At 37.5% G+C, this 21,830-nt stretch overlaps 1 protein-coding gene across 1 annotated transcript in view; it reads left to right on the forward strand.

The window, feature by feature from the left end:
- LOC131399941 (potassium voltage-gated channel subfamily D member 2-like) overlaps positions 1–9,111 on the forward strand; it is a 28,400-nt gene extending 19,289 nt beyond the window's left edge. The window contains exons 5-7 of the mRNA XM_058534598.1: positions 1,399–1,491; positions 4,550–4,845; positions 6,777–9,111. Coding sequence (XP_058390581.1) covers positions 1,399–1,491; positions 4,550–4,845; positions 6,777–6,954 — 567 coding nt within the window. The 3' untranslated portion in view covers positions 6,955–9,111. The remainder of the gene's footprint in view (positions 1–1,398; positions 1,492–4,549; positions 4,846–6,776) is intronic.
- Positions 9,112–21,830: the final 12,719 nt, after the last annotated feature.

Genomic DNA, 21,830 nt, shown 5'->3' on the forward strand with positions numbered 1-21,830 from the left:
TCTTCATCCTCGTTTCAGGCACAGAGCTCATCAAACCCTTGGAATTTCCTAAGTGATGAGAACTATAGAGGTGGCTCTTGTTATGTTAGTGAGGTGACTTTTGGACCAACCCTAAGGATGGGGGACTGGTTGTTAGGAGAATGAACCATGTGATTAAAGGGTTAGAACTTTCAGTTCTACCCCCCAACCTCCTGGAAGCAGAGAGGGTCTGGAGATTGAGTTCTAGCACCAATGGCCAATGATTTAATCAATCATGCCTATGTAATGAAGCCTCCATAAAAACCCAAAAAGGAAAGGGTGTGGAGAGCTTTCAGGTTGGTGAACCGGTGGAGATTCAGGGAGAGTGACTCATTTGGAGAAGGAATGGAAGCTCCATGCCCTTCCCCACACCTTGTCCTATGTATCTCTTCCATATGGCTGTTCCTGAGTTATATCCTTTTGTAATAAACCAGTAATATAATAGGTAAAATGATTTTATGAGTTCTGTGAATGGCTCTAGCAAATCAGTCAAACCCAAGGAGAGGGTTGTGGGAACCTCTGATTATAGCCAGTTGGTCAGAAGTACAGGTAACAACCTGGAGGGAGGCAGGGGGGTGGGGGCGGAGTAGTCTCTTAGGACTGAGCCCTTAACCTATGGAATATGATGCTATCACCATGTAGAGAGTGTCAGGATTGAGTTACATTGTAGGACACCCAGCTGGTATCCAGAGCATTGCTTGATGGTGTGGGGGAAACCTCCCTCCACGTTGGAATTGGGTCCAGAACCCTTTTTATGTGAGAAAGGTCAAAAATTGTCAGTAACTCAAATACGTAATTATTTTTTATTTCAAAATTATTTAAATGTTCCTTAAAGTTCATTTGGGTGGGAGTAGTGGGTTACATGATGTCTTGTTTTACTTCTTAATGGAGAAAAAACACCATTCAGTGTTATAAAGTGCACATGATATGAAATACAATTTGAGAAACTTTACTTTTATGTCAAAACTTTCCTTTAATATTTAGGATTCCAATCATCTTTGCTTACAAAATAGCTTTAATGCAGGTAAGCATGATAGTGGTTTCAAGATTATCTAAATACTAGATAAAATTTTATTATCCAAAAGTAATGGCTTGCCAGGCTTTCAAAGGTAGTTGATAGTTGAATGATTAAAAGAGGTTTAAATTTTCAATTCAGGGAGGCAAGTCTATGAGACCAGACGGCTAATTTCACAAAAATGGGAATGCCGATTATCAAAAACTTAAAAGGAACGGCACATTTGTCCCTTTTAAGTTAAAAAAATAAAATGCTGCCCTTTGATCTCAGGAAATAGGCCAGATCTCCCTGTGGAAATGTGTAGCTGAGGTTCTCATTGTTTGCAAATAAAATAGAAGGCACTTCTGTCTTGTCTGTGCCAACAGTCCTCGGAGGATGAGCAGGCCTTTGTTAGCAAATCGGGCTCCAGCTTTGAAACCCAGCACCACCACCTGCTTCACTGCCTGGAAAAAACCACGGTAAGGAAACGGCAGGGCTGCCCGCCCCTGTCCTCAGACCATAATGCCATTTGCTTTTGTGCATACTTAATCTTTCCAAGCGTGATTTCACTGTCCGTGTTACTGGAAAATATACTAAAAACAAACAACCCCCAAAAAAAACACAATATTTAAAATTACTTTGAAAGACTGTAGTGACATTTCAACTTGAAAAGTATTTTAGAGACTTATTTAAAATGTTTTTATCCTTAGTGGTTATTTTAACTCTAGTCTAAAAAATCATTTTAATGCAGATGGAAAGTCGTCATATAAGAGCCAACTGCAAGTCCTATAAAATATCATTTTTCCCCTGATTCTTAAAATTCTGATTAAGCAGAAAAAAATAATGAAGTACGAGTGTTCCTGACATCTGGATAAAGGGAATATCAATACAATAACAAAAAAATAGAGAATAACTGAATATAAGCATTTCTTTCATTCACAGGTATAATGAACGGAGGTAGATAATAAAAACTATCTGTTATCTTAAGAAAAATGACACATTTAATCACTGGCATGCCCCGTGGGGCTGAGGACTGACTCTGCATTCTCCACTTACAAGCTCTCAGTTGGACTGCCCCTTTAGCAAAGGCACCCGGCTCTAGCTAGCTTGTCAAAAAGGATCACAATCTGTGACCACAGAGCAGAGCAAAACTTTCACTATATTTGAATCAAGTCTGCTCACTCACTTACCGGGGATGCATATTTGTATTCTCAATTCCGACATATTGCCCAGCTGTTTATTCATTTACTTGTATAGTCATTCCACAAATACGTATTACTTGCCTACTATGTGCCAGACAGTGAGCCAGACCAAAGATACGCCATGCAGTCAGGTGTGGCCCTGCCTACATCGAGCCTCCATGTGTGGGACAAAACACATGGATGTTACTGAAGAAGGTTAATGGGCAGAGGAAGAAACAACGGGGCCACAGTGCCGCAGGGCAAAGAGGGCGGAGCCACGAGGGTACAGGATTAGGCAAGGCTTCCTGGAAGAACTTGAATTTAGACCCACAGGATGACTATGAGCTAGTTAGGCAAAGAAATGAAGGGGCTATAGGTGATATAAGCACCTGAGGAGCCTGGAACTTGGCCTAAGATGAAGTGAAAAAACTTGAGGGTGGTCGGAAGGAGAGAGTATAGCAGAGGCAGAGAGGAGGGCAGTGGCCAGATAACACTAGGTTTTGGAGGCGTGTGAAAAATTTTGATCTTTATCTTATAATAAATGGAAAATTATTTGAGGGCTTTAAACATGGTAGTTACATGATTATATTTACATTTTTAAATAAAGATCTATAACTTATAGGAAAAAGTCTATAACTTATTAGGATAACTCTTTGAAAGTTAAATGATAACATTAATAATCGAATGTATTTATCCCTATCTTCTTCTTTCCTTTTGTTTTCACTTTTTCACTATTTTACCACTTAGGCCTTTTTTAAATAAAAAATTACTTAACACCAATTAATATAGTTTAAATTGAGCTACCTAAAAAAATATATGGTTACCAGCAACAGAATGATTTCTTCACTTCCAATCACTGATGAAATAAACTAGAATCTTATGCATTATGACTTGTATTATGTGTGTGAAACGTGCATTGTAAAAGAAGAAAACGGATTGTGAATCCTTTTTGAACTATATTTTTTTCTATAAAATTTAATATTTTACATGAAATTCTGTCTTATCTGATCATATTATTCTCTGGACTTTTAAATGGTAGAATGTTAAGTTGCATTTATTTCAAAATGCTTGTCTCAGCAAAGAAATGACAAAATAAATAGCTAAAAAATCTATTTCCTATTAGCCAGTGAATTGCTTCAACTGGTTTACTAACATTTTAGGATGAGACATGGTTGTGTGGAGGTCAGCATGTGCAAAGCTTTCCATTATAAGACTGTTGCCACCCACACACACACACACGAATTGTAATTGAAGTCATTCTCTAATTGGTCAGACCAAAAATGTTTTCCCTGTGTTTCTGAGGAAAAAGTCTTGCATAGGCATTTTAGAAGGCAATTATTTTTTTTATTTATTTATTTTTTTGTGAGGAAGATTTGCCCTCAGCTAACATCTGTTGCCAATGCTCCTCTTTTTTTTTTTTTTTACTTGAGGAAGATTAGCCCTGAGCTAACATCTGTGCCAGTCTTCCTCTATTTTGTATGTGGGATGCCTCCACAGTGAGGATAATGAATGGTGTAGGTCTGCCCCCAGGATCCGAACCTGTGAACCCTGTCCCTGAAGCAGAGCACACAGAACTTGAACCTCTCGGCCACGGGGCTGGCCCCTACTAAACATCTTAAAAGCAAAATTTGCACTGTGTTTCTCTAAGATGTGGTATATGAAATGATGCCCATCACTGTTTGCTCCTGGGCTAGAAGAACTCTGAATAAGCCTGAGATCATGAGTACAGCCAGCGATGTATCACAAAGATCAGGAAGGAGACCTCAAAAGTTCAGGGCTAATCCCTTCTGGGTCAAACATAAAGTGACACATTTTGTAGATAAATGTATTTTAGTTATTAATGTCATAGTTTTCTGTCTCCTGTGAATTTTGTAGGAGCATCTAAAGACATGGGAAGGTATCTCATCTTCTAATTAAAAAAATGTTTTCAATCCCATGTGAAAATATTTGCTAATATATAACAGACAATCTAACTTGGGACATTCTATTAAAATAGTCTCTTTTCCATAATTTCAATCTGTTTAAAAAACATAAAGTAAATGTGAATTCCCTGTGGATATTATCTATATTCATTTTCAAGGGTTGTTTTTTCCTTTAGTTTATAACTTTTAGATTTTAGGTGTAAATTAATAAATGATGTTTCAAGATAAAGTCAGTTTATAAATGGATACTAAATCAGCCTGCATACATCAATCTCGAGATCTAACTAGAGAGATTTTATTTTCACACAAATGACAACAAGAGATGGCTTTGATATTCTAATCATTATGAAAATTGTATTAGTTACCTGTTAGTCTAAATGTACGTGGGCACATTTGCGTTCTAAAAATAAAGCTTTTCATTTCCTTTTCAAAAGTTAATATGTGCTTCTGTGCTTTCTTCACATTTTCTTACAACGGTGGAACAGAATCACGAGTTTGTGGATGAACAAGTCTTTGAAGAAAGCTGCATGGAAGTTGCAACTGTTAATCGTCCTTCAAGTCACAGCCCCTCTCTCTCTTCACAAGGAGTCACCAGCACTTGCTGTTCACGACGACACAAAAAAACTTTCCGCATCCCAAATGCCAACATATCAGGAAGCCACCGAGGCAGTGTGCAAGAACTCAGTACGATTCAGATCAGATGTGTGGAGAGAACCCCACTATCTAACAGGTACCTGAGATTAATCTGTGTGTGTGCACACACCTGTGCTGGTTCCCAGAGCATATTGCCACCTGCGGTCGTGTTGCTACCTCTGTGGTGTCTAAATCCTAGCTCCTAGGGTTTAGAGTGAAACAAAACTGATCTGTAACAAGTAGGAAAATGGATCTACTGTAAAATTCATTAATAGTCAAAAGTAGTAGTTGTATCAGTATTAAAAAAGTAGAATGGAGGCCGGCCCAGTGGTACAGTGGTTAAGTGTGCACGCTCCACTCCGTCCCCCTGAGGGTTCACAGGGTCAGATCCTGGGCGCGCACGGATGCACCGCTTGTCAAGCCATGCTGTGGCGGCATCCCATATAAAGTAGAGGAAGATGAGCACGGATGTTAGCCCAGGGCCAGTCTTCCTCAGCAAGAAGAGGAGGATTGGCATCAGATATTAGCTCAGGGCTGATCTTCCTCACAAAAAAAAAAAAAAAGTATAAAGAAGATAAGATGGTCAGGCAAACACAAATGTATTTCAACTCCACTACTTTTTCTTATTTGAGCAGACACATCTATACTCAAGAGCCCCTTATGTAAATGCAAATAGCCTGAAACTATAGTCAACACTATTAAATGAGACAAATTAAATTGACATTGGTATGATAGAACAGTACTCAACAGCACCTAAAAATATGTCAACATATTCATTATAACAGTGAAAAATAAAACTATGCCTACACCAGTTTCTTGAAATAGTATACAGTTTTGATCATAAAGGTATTTTGGCCACAACAAACACAAAAATCAATCCAATGCAAAAAAACATAAGTGACATGCTAAAATTGTTCACCTCTGTTAGCTTATGGACAATTCCAGTGAAATTTTTCTAGTGGTGTTTTTCCTTTGCTTCTCTTTATTTACTTTTTTTTTTTACCACAAACATATATTTGTAATAAAAAGTACATTCAAAGTATACAAGTCATTAAAAACATCAATTTCTGCCAAAATAATTTGGCTTTGTTCCTCAAGTTTTAAATAACTATGTTTTTATGTTAACAATCCATTAATTCAGTACTGCTTCTCTGTTCGCATTCATCAATCTTTGTGGAAAATCTGGATGAGATTCTGAATTCAGGCTATGTTGATTTACATCAATCAGATGTCTCTGGGACCAAAATATTAAATTTTGGATCAATGAAAGGTTTCTATCTCTAGGATATTCTATCTCTGTGTTGTTTTACATCCAATCCAAACTGAAGTTGAAGATGAAGAAGTGTTTAGAAAGAAAATCTTAGGATGTAAACATTTTAATTAAGATTCATGAAAATAAAATTATTAGTTTTAAGCTCCTATGTATACCCTCCTTGATCTTTTCCCTTTTACCCCCTCTACGTAGAAAATAAAACTCGTGCAAGAATACCACTTGGGAAAACCTTGAAGTATTAGCAAAAGCTAACTTTTTTGGGTTCTTAACGTTTGGCGTCACTAAGTTGAGAGCTTTAAGGACATTGTATATATCCCAAAAAGCCAAGATAGTAAAATGATTCTGTGTTCAAAAGAACTGAGGTATATCCACAGGATATATCCCTTTCGTAATGGTTACTCAAACCTCTCAGAGATCCTGCCTTAAAGAAAACTATTTTACTTTTCTCAACCCAGGCTTTCCAAAACTTTCCTGGTCTTCTTTCTTGCATTTTTGTAGAAGACACTGATTGAGAAACACTGATTGAACCAAATTGACCTGGCTTTTAGACATTTATTTTTAATGTTAATGACGTGACTAATGTCCACTTTAACATATATTAAGGTTTGGTGCTTCTTTTTTTTTTAAATCCCGGTGATTGTTCTTAGACATTTAAAATGTTACTTATAAACATGAAAACATATTCCTCAGTTGTAGGGGAAAAAAAATTTTTAAGTAAACAACTTAATTTCTTAAATCTATTTTTTCCTCATCAGCCGATCCAGTTTAAATGCCAAAATGGAAGAGTGTGTTAAACTAAACTGTGAACAACCTTATGTGACTACAGCAATTATAAGCATCCCAACACCTCCAGTGACCACTCCCGAAGGAGATGACAGGCCAGAATCTCCTGAGTACTCAGGGGGGAATATTGTCAGAGTGTCTGCTTTGTAAGACAATTGGAATCAGGTCTAAGAATTTGAGCCCTGGATGTGGAAAGAATCCCAACGTGGAAGAAAGAAGAAACAATAAACCTTTTGCGGATGAAAATGGCAAAGCAAGAAGGTTGGTAGCGAAACAAAAGCAAAACTTCCAAACTTGAGGATGGAAAAAAACCACCAAATGGCATTTCTAGACAGAGTTTGACCTGTTATACAGAGGAATTCTGTGGCCCTTTGACTTTGTGAATGAGCACAATGAAATGCCGCCTATTGATGCTTCTTATGACCAGAACTCTTTTTTAATAAAATAAATAAATCTTTGAACATAAAGTTCCAGTTGAGTGCAAAACAAAGAAAAATATGGAAAACATTTTGATAAAAATTTTTCCTGTTAAAACCATGAACATTGGCTATGATGAAGATTATTACATATTGAAAAAAACTCACGCAACACATTTGTACTGACTGAAGGAAACCATCAAATGCATGCTAGATTCTTTGGAGCAGTGATCTCAGTTTCCTTATGTTGTCTTCAGAATAGGCATGATAAACTATAATTGTAGAAAGGGAGAATTTCTGTGCACTTACAACAAGCTGATTGTTCATGTTCCATGGTGGGCTGTGCAAATAAACTCCTTTTAGAACTGCAGTATTTCTCATGGGGATGCTCATTAGTAAATCTACAGTGTTCAGATAGTTCAGTATTAATTATCACTTTACCTTGCACCTAGATACTGTTACAACTGCAATAATTCATTGTACACCTGTTGTATCAGGAATCAGGATTTTTCGTTGTACTTTTCGGATCTTCATAGATACAGTAAGAGCCACTTCATAGAAAAACTTCTGGTTTGGCCAGGTTTTAGGTAACTTTTTAATCCACAACTCTTGTGCCATAAATGTTTTTCAGTAATATTCTTTGGTCCACTGTATTCCTGTGACAGTGCATTATTTGTTCCTGTATTTCTTCTATAGCATCTTTCTATTGGGTTTATCGTCATCAACTGGACTAACGTTTTGTAGTTCAAATGACTTTCCTACTTTTGTATTCTCCAACAAATTATCTTGTAAGTAGATTATCATCATCATCAATCCCCTCGTCAAAAATTAGAAAAAGGAGTTGACATCTATGAATTATCTCTAACCTGTTTGCTGTTATGGAAAAACCTGAATACTGGATATATCACTGTATGCATCATGAAAAGAGTTGGCTGGGACTAATATCACAGGATCAGTGATCCCAGAATCTCACTTGATGTATTATTTATTTTGCTTTAGATCTCAAATACATTTTGAGAATAACTAATGTGAATTGAAATGCAGAGATAAACTGGAGTGCTTTATGTAGCAATATTTGATGAAAGCACGCTTCCTACGCCGTTGGGGAAGGCAGCACAAATTTATCTCAGAAAGGCTCCTATATATTGCAAGGAGCAATTTTCTCCACTAAATCAGGAGGACAGGAGTTTGACGATGCAAAATTTATCTCTATGTACATTTAAGTGAAAAGTCTTGATACCTTTTCGCCTTTAAAATATATCAGCAGACATGTCTGCACGTGACAGTGTAAAAAAGTTTTATGTCAAATGAAAAGTTTTGTTCATTCCAAACCACCACCGTAAGGAATAAATTTTAGCTTCCATACATGGAAACAGTTAATAATTATCCCTCTACTATAGAGATTTTTAAAATGCTCATCATAATTTATCATAAAAAGGAATTAATCCAACCATTTTCAAGTAAAGCCAGAAATTCTTGCTTCCCATTTCTAGAATAGCTTCAAGAACAATGCTGTGCATACAGTAATCTTAATAAACATTTGCTGAGTGAAAGTAAGATAAACTCTGCTATCTCTTGGGAAGAACTGGCCTTATTCCTAGTATGTCTTTTGAAAAACTACTAATCTTCCTGGAGCGTGAATGTTAACAATTATATTAACACCTGCCTCGTGTCACTTTATGCTTCTAGAGCAAATATATAGTGAAACTTCTTTGATGGCATTTGTTGAAAAACTTTTTATAAAGTAGACTAAGGAAACTGCAATCAGGAATACTTAGGTCTTTTGATTCCCAATGAGAAGTTCTATTTTCATGTTCTCAATATTACATTTAAAAAAATGCAGTTAGATTATTTCAGTTGACAATTCCGCCTCCTTTCAACTCATCATTTATCCAAAACTCTTAATTTCTTTAGACTTTTGGAAAAGAAAAAAAAACTTTTTGGTGTTTTAGGTGATTTAAAAATATACTGTGTTGGTGGTGAATGGCTATTGATGACTGTGTCAAGTGCATCCGTATCGTAAGTGAAACGTAATTATTTCTGTGTACCATATGGAGTAACCAAGGTCATTGTTTTTGACAATTTTGTTTAAATTCATATATCTTATTTCAAAAGATAGCATAATATCTGCATTATGCTGGAAAAAAATAGACCTTTGGAGAATAGTTAAATAAAATGTGCATGCTTGAACAGGAGAACGTGGCTGACAGTTGCCCTTTTTTCTTAGACTTTCTTCTATTCCAAAATCTAGGATGTGACGCACACCTAATACATATTTGGGAGAACCCTGTAACATGTACAAACTCAAAGAACCCATCGATTGCGAGTCACATTTAAATCTAGTCTAAATCAGTGGAGACAGCAGCTTTCTGCCAACAATGGGAATTTAGGCAGAGACTTTAATAGAAAAGTTAATATGATTTAAAGATAAAAGAGTGCCACTGCTTTAAATGGTCATTTTTGGAAATATCTCAGCAACTACAACTCCACAGCTATTAACTATGATAATGTAAGTATATGACAAGTTTTGTTGGTCATTAGAAAAAAAGGTAGGATAGATAAAATCAGTTGTTTTTTATCTGTGATTCTTTCAAATACAGTGGTGACCCACAGTTTAGTAGTCTGTACCTTACGTGCCGCTTGCCTCTTGGACAGTGTGGATCAGAGAGAAGTAAGGCTGGTGACTGAATCTTATATACTTCTTGACCACCACTATTTGAGTGAAGCAAAGAGAAGCTCTGAGGTCATAACTTTGGTCAGAACTCAACTAGGTTCTTAGTCAAAGACTCTTTTCTATCTAGGGAAACAGACATGGTGATCTATTTGTCTGCCTATATGTATGTGTTTATATATGTGTATGTTTATATATATATATTTAATCATTCACATACACAGATTTTTATCCATTTTTTTTTATAGTGTCTGCACATACTGATGGTTTCTCTTCAATAGGGGACAAAGAGCAAGGAAATGGTAAGAAATTATCAGAAGAAGGAAAAAGACAGAGTAAATCATTTAGTACAGGGAGTGATTTTAGCTAGTCATAACTAGTGATCCTCTTGGTAGATAGTCTCCATTTTTTGTTGTTGTTAATTATTTTCCTTTGCAATCCTTGATTTATTAAGATGCCAATCCTGCATCAAAAAGATTCAACACACCTCCCTATTCCTTCAACCTAGTTGCAATTTTGGCTTGGAAATAGCCTCCAGGGAGTTATATCAATATCTGCCAGCAACATTGCTCAAAAGAATAAAAAGAGTTCCTGTTATCAAATAGATGACTCCTCAGAGAGGAGGAAGGCATCTCCTCTTCCCTAGAGTGTTATTAACGTGTTTGTTTTATTAACTCACAAGTACAAGAATGGGTATTGCTCTGTGCTGTGTAAAATTCACCAGAATTTTCAACACAGTTGTGTAGGCACAGTGTAGTTTTTGAAAAAATAAGAGTTTAAACTGTATCTACCTGAACTGGTTGTGTTTAGGGTAGTAAAATGTTCTCAAAAGAGTAAGATTTTTTACTTTTAAGGAATTATTACTTTTGAACAGCACATTTGCTTAAGACAACTATAAAATATTTTTATTGCAAAAAGCTTTTGGTGGAAATATTAGATCTATGTTGTACCTTCTAATCCTTTGCTCTTGACAGCCCACCTTATCTTTTCCTTCCTTTCTCTTCAAGCACTAAAATCATTCCTTTAATTGATTATTCTCCTGCTTTCTCTAATCATTTTTTCCTCTAGTTTTGCTATGGAAATCCACTAGGTGGATTTCTACGTATACTGTTCATTCTACATGTAACTCAAATTATTGAGTGTACAGAATGGGTCACGTTGCGATAGGTGCTGAAGAAAGAGAGATTAAGAATTCAGAGCAAGTCCTCCTCAAAGAGTTATATAGTAGAAAATAGCTTGAAGTACTCCCTGTTTCACACTGCTGTTCATAATCTCATGCTACAGGTATTTTCCTTTCTGCCACACTGACAGCTATTTTTCTACTTCAATCTCCTGAAGACGTCTCTTCAACAGGGGCCACATCAGGATATTGTTCTTCAAAGTGCTTTCTAAGATCTTCCCATCACGTCATTAAGATCTTCTTTCTGTAGGCCATGGTCCTCCTTCCATGGGGCAAGAGGATGCAGGAAAGGGTCCATGAATCTCCACCTACTGCTTAGAGAAAGATTGGGAAACAAGACAAGACAAAAACAAAACAGAAAAGGAGGCAGACCTTCGCATTCATGATTTGAGCATGGCAAAAAACTAGCCTTTCCCAGTTATCTACTCTGCACTTCCCACTATAGTTTCAGAGGATGTGAAGAAAACTATTAAAATAGTTTTGCAGGAGGAGTACCACATAATGCTGCTGTGATCCCTAACACTCCACCACAAATTAGTTCATCTGATTAATCCCTTTGAAATATCTGAGAGAATGGGACAACAGAGCAGTAAGTCTAGAAAGAAAGGTAAGTTTATAATCAGCAGCACCAGCTAAAAAGGTGGGCCTAAGTGGTCGATGTCAGTTTCAAGGCATGGGGCTGACTGAAGAAGCATGGGTACCAAAGATGTGGAGAGAGATTTGGAGGAACCCTAGAAGACAGTGGTGGGTGTGGTTAACAAGGACTACAAGGTGGTAGAGAGGCATCCTTGGGCTTTGATTCCAACTGATAATTTAGCATTTTTGAGTTTGATCAAGTTAATTCCTTTGTTAGAGCTACAAATTTTAACACCTAAAGGTATTTATCTTAACCTATTATCAGTTTTTAAAATTCAAGCACTGATAAATTGCTCAGAGATCGTCCAGGCTCCCTGTACAACAGAGAAAAAAACCTTAAAAGAGCAGAATAAGGAACTGGTACTGAGAAATGGGAAAGAGAGTTGAAAGAGCCAAAGCATGGACCTTGAACTTGGGTAGATGAATCTGTTAAATTTCCCAGTCAGAGGCACTGGATATAAAAATTTCAAAACTAAAAATGTCGGGACCGGCCCAGTGGCACAGAGGTTAAGTGTGCGCGCTCTGCTTCCGCGGCCCAGGGTTCGTTCGCAGGTTCGGATCCCCGGCGCGCACCAACACACCGCCTGTCAAGTCATGCTGTGGCGGCGTCCCATGTATAGTAGAGGAAGATGGGTACGGACGTTAGCCCAGGGCCAGTCTTCCTCAGCAAAAACAGAGGAGGATTGGCATTGGATGTTAGCTCAGGGCTGATCTTCTTCACACACATACAAAAAAACTGAAAATGTCATGCACACCACAATTTTATATAGGACTTAATCTGGACCTAATGAGCATTATTTTTATTTCCAGCCAACCTGGTAAGGAATCAATGTACGAACCACAGATGTAAAATCTAAATGCATCCTTTCCAGTATACAGTTTCTTTCTTCTATAGATACACAGTGAACACTAAATAATAGTGATTATATCAACCATGAAAAGATAACAATAATAACGACTGCTAACTTTTTTTGGGTCCTAAATATATGCAAGGCACTGTGCTAATCACTTTACATGTATCAATCCATTAGGCAATTGTATTAGCCACATTTCTGTTGAGAAAATCTTTAACAATGAAAAATGATGGGTCTGGATTTTCCTAATTCAGATAATATAAAATGTTTAATTAAAGCATATATTTCCATGATAGAGTTCTATTTTGTAGAAATATTGATGTTATGTCTTCTTTTAGAGTAAAACAAAAATTAAAGGAAATGGGGGCAGAAGGAAGTCTGGTTATATCCATGCTCTATCAGTTACAATGTCATTCTCAAAGACGATCAATTTTTCTTTCCATTTACTTTGGCCTAAATTTTTTTGTTATCATGAAAAATGTGCTGCTGATAACTATTCCTGATTGACCACTGGTGAATTAAAATAAAAATGGAACCTAGCTGGGAAGTATATTGCTATCTTAAAGATTTTTCCAACAACTCCGTACCGGTACGACATACACATTGAGTTAATTTTCCAGTAACAGAGAGAATTATGTGCAAGAGCATCCATCGTCTCTCACTTGCTCCCCTTTTTGAACAAGGCCTGCCAAAATTTTCAAGGTTTGTTGATCAGGTCTGTAGTTATAATCTGAAGCATCTAATTGGCCCATAGTCCAAATCCTGGAGGCTTATAATAACAAAACAGAAACATTTTGGTCAATAACCACAGTTCCCACTCTTCATTATCTTCTGTTTCTTCCTCAAATTCTTGCAGGCGAAAATTCTAGAGAATGACAGTGAAGTGCCTATTGGCGTTTAATACCACATGCAAAATAAGGGGTAAAGAGATTCAGACAGGCAAAAAAAACTGCATAATTCAGTATCCCAAATTAATATGATACAATTTAAAATATTCTTGGGTTTTTCCATCCTCACAAAGAATTCCAAAATTTTTCTGTAGGTCATTGATATTTTTTATTTGCTCCTAATAAAATAGAAAGCTTCCGTAAAGGTGTAAACACACACATTTGATTTATACAGAACTGTAGAAAATTTAATGTACCTTTTAAAATGGTACTTGGGATATAACTACTTGTCATAAAACTTCTTTGGATTTCATCGTTTGTTTGTTTTATGTTCCAAAATAGCATTGGCCTATTAGTAATATCTCTTTACCTTCCATCTCAATCTTTCCCTTCCTACTTCTCAATAGGTAAATGTGTTATTCATCATAAGTAATAACATTGTGTCCGAAACTCCTTTTACATGAAAAATTAAGGTGAAATTACGATTAAAAATAAATACACAGAAAATTTAATAGTATATATGATTTATCATTGTCAAATCCTACTGAAGATGATGATAAATTATAAAAATTTGCCTCAACGAAATAATAAAAGCTTCTCTAAATTGTCGTATAGAAGGATAAAAATTTTCAGTTCTGTTTTTTCCAACATAGAAATATATAGCAGGTAAACTCTAATATAAAAATCACACTATATTTTGAAATGGATATATTTATACATATAATACCAGATGGCTCCACTAGTGTCTAAAACAAAATGCATTTGTTCATCCAAGTGTGCACAAGCCCACTAACGAGAGACTAAGAGAGAAATGGAGCCATGAGTGACTGAAGGACCTGAAACCATATATCATTTGGAAGATACAGACTTTGAAAGATTGGAAGAATTCAATATCATGTCTGTTTCTTTGGCTATCTTACATAGAATTCAGTTCATTGGCAAAGAATCTGAGAATTTAGTTCTATTATGCTGCAATTTTTTACTGTTAAATATAGATTATGAATTTTGTAAGATTATCTGAAATTAATTCAAGACATTTCCCCCATCACCTATAGCCTCAAATTATAATAAGTATCTCAACCTAAATTTAGACTGAATGCTAAAATGATTATAATATTCTATTTAGGAGAATAAGGTTAAGGCCATCAGTCAAAAAGTGAGGGTATAGATGCCTCAGGTTATGCATCTGAGTATCTCTGATTCTGATTAAATATGTTTCTATAATAATCCCTGACCGTAGTCAAAATTTAAATACAAACGAACTTTAGAATGACTATTGTTTAATTTGAATTAGTTGCACTTCCCTTTTCAATGCCCGAAATGTATTATAAGGAGCATAGCCTCAAGAAATGGTTTTTCACTATGTAAGAGAAACAAACAAATACGTTAACTTAAGCATCCAATGCATTTTTCATAATAGAAATATGTAACATAAAATATTGCTATAAAAATATAAGATCTTAGGAAATCTCTTGTATGTATATTTCTATTTTTAATCATAGATTACCATATAACTTATATAATGGTTTTGTTATGAAATCTCTTTTATGTCTCAGATGAAACTCAGGAGAGAACATGTTGGAGGGAGCGAGTGAAAACACACACACACACACACACACACACACACTGAGACAGGCAGAATGTGGAATTCCATTTATTTAACTACTTGATGAAACTAGAATGTTAATGAACTGTGGAAGGAAACTTTCTTGCCGGTAATCATTACATCTTCTGGTGTTTTTTTTTTTTTCTTTGTTGATTGTAGAAAATTATAATGTAGCTGTGTCTAGGCTTTTAAATTAATCTTCCTGAAAAGAACTATCAGAAGTAGCATTCTTAGGATTACCAAACAGCATTATCTTTTTTCTAAAGCTTAAATGTGTAGAATGCCTAAACCTGCATTAGCTAGTAGAGGGAAGAAATAAGATAGCAGTGATTTGAATGCTTACATGAAAGAGAGAAACCTATTGTTTATTAACTTGCAAATGTATTGAGAATCTGTTCCTTTTACTTTACTTTTAAGTAAAGCAACAGAGAGGTTTTCTTAAAATTTACTCCATTTCTTAGCTAAATTTGTTTTGAACTTTAAGGTACTTATATCTGATAGTGTGCTTATGAAAAGCAAACTATCCTATTTTGTTGCCATGAAATTAAAAAGGACGCTAAGAACTTCAAATTTTTCTTTTCCAAATGTATCTCTGAGCTCCTGCCTTATCATCTTCCCTACTTGTCAAGTGGCTAAGCCAGTTTCTTCAGGCTTCACAATTTATAAGGATGGCAGATGTGTACATGCGCCCACATTCTCCAGTCCATGTTAATCACTGTATACGACTCTGTGTGGAGAACTGGGGACACCAACAGGAAGGAAACAAGTCCCCTCACTAAAAGGGAATGTTAAATGCATCCTGAAAATTACATAGTGGGAGACACAACTCAGGAAAGTTGTTTTAAGCTCCCCTGGTGGAAAGTAGAGTGCCTGCAGCTTAAAATTACATAAATTTCAAGAGATTTTTCTAACAACAAAGCTATTTTTGGAAGGAATGATTTTGCATTATACTTCAGCTATGATGAAAATAGTACTGCCAAGAGGCAGAGCGAAACTCAGGCTGTGGAGGTCGCCATTCCACTCATTCATTTGTGAGGGTGTTGTACATTCCAGGCACTGTTGTAGGTGCTGAGATGAAACGGTAACAAGATCCTGCCCTTGTTGGTATCGTGGGAGAGGAAAAATCATTTTCCCTCTACACTTCTGAGTTCTTGGCTGAGACCCCCTATAATAAAACACAGATTAACAAGAGAAAAATAAACAGAAGTTTATTAACATGTATACATGGGAGATACTCAGTGAAACTGAGCAACCATCCAAGGTGGACTAGAATTCAGGATTAAATATCATCTTAATAGGAAAAGGAGAGAGGGGATGTAGGCCTCTTAGGGGAAGGTAAATAATTTTCACGAAGGAAGAATAGATGGGAGGTATGATAGTTCGTGACAAAGTTTGTCTGGCTGTGGTGTTGACTTCTAGTCTTCCTCTCCTGTGACAAGTCCATCCTCCCTGGTTGATGAAACTCCCCAGGGAAGGCATCTATGATAACTGAGGTCCTTTTGGAGGACTTAGCTTTAGGTAGATAAGGGGAGTTCAGAGAAAGCCTCTCCTTGCATTTGCTGTTTTTCAGGTGCCTACAACTCAAAAGAATCAATATACCAAAGCGGTATATTTTGGGGAGGCAAGTCCTGAACTCCTACAGTCACATTTTGGGGTAGTATGTTCTACTGCGTTTCAGTATTTATAGTCTACTTGTTGACTTGGACCTAAAACAGGTACAAATATAATTAAGCAAATTAAGTTCATAGTGAGATGCATTCTAGGAAAAAACTTACAGGGTGTTCAGATCAGCAATGAAACGGTGGTGGGGAGGGAATGTATAATATGGTGTTGAAGAAAAGACCTCTGGGAAAAGACATTGAGAGCTGCAGAAGGAAGAGCCAGCCACACAAAGAGCATTCCAGGCCTGGGAAGTCCACGTACATTTGCCCTGGGAACATAAAGAACCAATCTATTTGATTTCAGTAAAATTCATGGGTTTTCGTTTTCCCCTTCTATTACCTGTTATTTCAGGACATTATATGATTTGGGAGCCAAATTTTCTGGATATTTTAAAGAAATCAACAGTTTATCATTCTTGATTCTGACTTCTTTCCCTTTCATAGTTAAGTACCAAAATAAAGGTCTTTCAGTGAAAATGACAGCTAAGGTTTATTCATTAAGCAACCAACATGAGCCATTCACTTCCTTTCAATTCTCTGCAACAACTTTGCAGCTGGTGTTAGGATAACCATTTTCCAAGCAAGGGAACTGAGGTCAAGGGAAGTTAATAGCTTGCCCCAGGCCACACTACTGGTAAATGATTAAGATGTAATTCAAACCTAGGTCTGACTGCAAAAGCCTCGTACTTCCCCCTTTAACAGAGTCTCTCATTTTATTAACAATAAAATTAAATAGTATTAAATATGCATGAAACACACAATTCTGGATTTCATCACTTAAAGGCAACAAGTTGAGGAACATCTTGTGACTTGCTTATAACTGTATTATTGTGTTTTCAACACTGAAATGACTGGTAACTATTTTTATCAGCCACAGGTCATTCACTCACTTAATTAATTCAACAAATATTGATTAAGCACTATTCTTCTAGACACTTGAAATAAAACAGTGAACAAGACAAATATGATCCCCATGGTTACAGTGTTTGCATGTAGTTGAAAAGACCATCATTAAGCAAATAAACACAAATGTTACCAAGCCCTAAGGGACCGGTGACCCGCAAGTGGGTCCTTTTGCCCAGTGCAGCTCATGCGAATAGAAGGAGACCCGGTTCGGCACAGCAGAGCAGAAATCTTATTCATTGATCAACGAATGGAGGAGGCAGAGCTCACGCTCTAAAATACCTTCTCCCTGAAGGGAAGGTGAGCAGGGTTCGCAGAGGATGGGGCATCTGGGGCATGAGCAGATCTTCCCTTCTTGCACATGGCACCTTTTGCACACATTTCCTTTTGTGCACGGCACCCCATTGCCACCTAGGACCTTTCCGGTTTGGACTGGTTCTGCCATTTGGCCATCTGGCAATGTTCTCCCTCAGTTCCTATAAGCAAGTACAACTTAAAAAACAAAGCATTAGATATGGAAATGTTTTAGGGACTTTCCTGGGTGACAATAATATATAATTGTAATAAACCCCATAATGGTAAATAATGGGGTTCTACAAATGAGATAACAGAGGGGTCTTCATTAAGATTCAAGGCCCAGAAAAGTTCTCTTGGAGGAAGTGACATTTATTGGGGCACAAAGGAGAAGTGGGAATTATCCAAGGAGGGGAGAAAAACATTCCAGGCAGACTCTAGAAGCAAAATTGTAACCTATAAGATAGAAAAGCTCTCGTAACATTTGAAAGCCTGTGTGGTTGAGCCACAGTGAGTGAGGGGGGAGTGCGTACAGATTGGAAAGTGGACATGGCAAAAGCTGTGTAAGAATTTGTAGACCCTTCCACTTAAGGATTTTGGACTTTGTCCTTGGTCCGATGAGAAACCATGAAGAATTGTGAGCAGAGGAGTGACAGGATCCAATTTATGCTTTTTAAAGATCACTCTAGTTGCTATGTGCCGAAGAATCAGTTAGAAAAAAGGGCAGGAGAGGAAGCAGGGAGACCACTTAGGAAACCATTTCAGTAACTCAAGTGAGAGATGAGGTATAACCAATTTAGAGTGGTACCTGAGAGAACTGGACGACTTAAGGGACACGTTGGAGTTAAAGTCAAGAAGACATGGTAATGACTGGTATCAGCATGAAAAAAATTCTAGGAAAGCTGTCGATTTCTGATTTAAGTAGCTGAGTGGAGGAAAGTGTCATTTACACAGCAAATAAATTGCAAGATTGGGATTGAACCCCAGGTTTCTTTTTTTTTTTTTTTTTTTTAAAGATTTTATTTATTCATTTTTTCCCCCCAAAGCCCCAGTAGATAGTTGTAACGTCATAGGTTCACATCCTCCCAGTTGCTGTACGTGGGACTCGGCCTCAGGTTGGTCGGAGAAGTGGTGCCTTGGGGCGTGCCCAGGATCCGAACCCGGGCCGCCAGCATCAGAGCGCGCGCACTCAACCACTAAGCCACGGAGCCGGCCCTGAACCCCAGGTTTCTGATTCTGACTCCAAAGCCTGAAAATTTAACTACCCCAGGAATCTCTCTCTTTGGTATTTAAATAAGTAGTTAGATAGAGGAGTACTCAGCACAGAAGAGGATTGGAGAGTTCTTCATTTGGGAATTGGCATCATGGAGGAGGTATTTAAATCCAAGGGGAACGAAACAAAGTGTACAAAGTGAGTACAAAACCTAGACTGCATTGGAGACTTGAAGTATAGAAAGTGTTCTTGAGCTGCTTGGCTCTGAGTACAGCTCCGAGATGAGGAGATTTCTAAGAGGAATATAAGGCGACAAGAGGTGGGTTTTTTATTTTCTCGATTTAATGGGATATAATATGGCATATTCCAATCTTGGTAAGAAAGATCTAGTAGATAGAAAAGGAAAAGTTGAAGTTGCAGGGAAGAGAGGATAAACATAAAGCGTGAAGAAAGGGAGGGCACAGAATCAGAGAAGGAAGAGGCCCTGGGTGGGAGAGGGGCCAGTTCCTCTGGGGCACCAAAAGGCACTTCTCTGAAAGGTTCCCCAGGTGCCTATGTGTAACAGAGTGGAATAGTCACTGAATGTGCTCCCTTGCTAACTCTGTTTGTGCTCACCAAGCGGTGACTGTGTCTACTGGGAACAAGTTTGCACTTCCACTGTTCTGAATAAAAGGAGGAATGACCCTAACTCTAAAAAGCACCTGGAAACTCCTGAAGCAGAAAAACATACGAGGCATGTGTGGTTCTCAGCATAATTTGGGAACAGCTGACTTTTTATTGGTTTCCTCTGAATTCCTTCTCTGTCTTCTCCTCTCATTCCCCAGCTTTGGCCAATCCCATGGATGAGGCAAAATCCCTGTGCTCCAGGGAGATAATTCAGGAGATGTCACCTCAGCCAGCAAGCCCCCCACCCACCACCCAAGTGTCCCTGGGTTTCCTTTTCTGAGACCCTTGCACTCATTCTTATCTCTGATTGTTGTCAGTAAGTGCTAGGAGAAACACAGTCTAATTATAATTCACACAAAGATACAGATGAAGCATGAACTCCTAGGATATTTGCAATTGAAAAGAGACCACTTAAACTTAACGTATCTCTAGAGAATTATTAATATTGAGAGAGAAGATATCTGTGGTCCCTGGGTATTCTCAAGGGAGCTGTGTATTCTGACCAATGTGCCTATCAATCAGGATGGCCCTGTATACACAGAGACACACCAGATACACACACAGGCACACACACACGTGCGTATACTCAGATACACACTAATACGTCAAGACACACATACATTATACACACCCACACAGCATGACATAAACACACATATACACACAAACACACAAAACACAGACACACGTGCACACAGTGTGTGCTAATATACCTAAGTGCTGTGTATTTTTTTTATGTTGAATACACCTTTGTTAATAGCACTTGTATTACCATCTTTACTTATCAGTCCAGCATTCACTAAATTTATCAGCCCATCATTCACTAAATCAGAGCTTCCTCCCGGTGTACCCAATTTATTGATCCCATTCCTGTCACATAACATGGCACAAATAGATAATCTCTTTCACTTTTATGGGATACTCCTGACTTCAGCTTTTCTGTCTAATTGTTTCCCATAATTACTACACAAACCATGTGTTCTAATTTTTAAGTTACAATTGAAATAAGGTTTAAATTCCAATTAAGGTTTTTTTTTCCTTTTTACCAAATTGTATTGTGTGTGTGTGTGTGTGTGTGTGTGTGTGTGAAGATCAGTGTAGCTGGCAACTTGTCAGGGACAAGAATATGTAAAAAATTCAAAGTCAGAGCAGAGTGTTGGGTTTCTTATTCTAAGTGAAATAGGAAGCCAGGAAGGGTTTTAAATGAAGGAGTGACAAGAACTGATTTCATTTGCAAAATACCACCATGGCTGTACTATGGAGAATACTTACAAGGACCAGAGAAGCAAGAAAACCTGTTGGGAGATGACTGCAGTGGTCCAGATGAGAAGAGAGGTAGCTTGAACTAGAGGGGTAATGGTGGAGATGGTGAAAGTCCGGTGGACCCAGGAAAGATGTTGAAGGAAGTGCTGACAGGACTTACTGAGGGATTAGACATGAAACAAAGAGGAGCTTAAACAGCTGGGTGGATTTACTAAGAAAGAGTAGGTTGGGAGAGAAGCGGGGGAAATCAAGAGTTCTGTTAGCCATGGTACATTTTAAATTCGTGTGATCTGTGTGGAGATGTCAAGGGGCAGCTGGATATATAAAACTGGAATTGCAAGGAAGGGTCAGGACTGAAGATAGAAATATAAGAATTGTGAGACTAGAGATGGTGAATAAAGCACAGGACCAGAGATGTTAGTAAGGTGAACGTGTACATAAAGAAGAGGCCCTGATCAGCTGAGGACCCTCCAACATTTTAAGGCAAACAGAGGAGGAAGGGCAGCAAAGAAAATAGAAGACACTACCAGTGAGGATGAGAAATAGCAAGAGAATTTTTATCAGGTTTACTAGTATGTGAACCAGCTGAAAAGGAATAAATCTATTTTATGTGCTTTCTCCAGCAAAAGCTAAGAATCTGGGCAAGATATTGTGGTGGTTTTAAAGATATGTCCACCAATTCTTTGAGATTCCTCCCCGCACAAGTAGAGCTCAATTTCCTTCCCCTTGTGTATGGGCTGCATTTAATGAATCACTTCTAATTAATGGAATCTGGC

This window comes from Diceros bicornis, chromosome 3 (assembly GCF_020826845.1).
Source record: "Diceros bicornis minor isolate mBicDic1 chromosome 3, mDicBic1.mat.cur, whole genome shotgun sequence".
Classification (NCBI taxonomy): domain Eukaryota; kingdom Metazoa; phylum Chordata; class Mammalia; order Perissodactyla; family Rhinocerotidae; genus Diceros; species Diceros bicornis.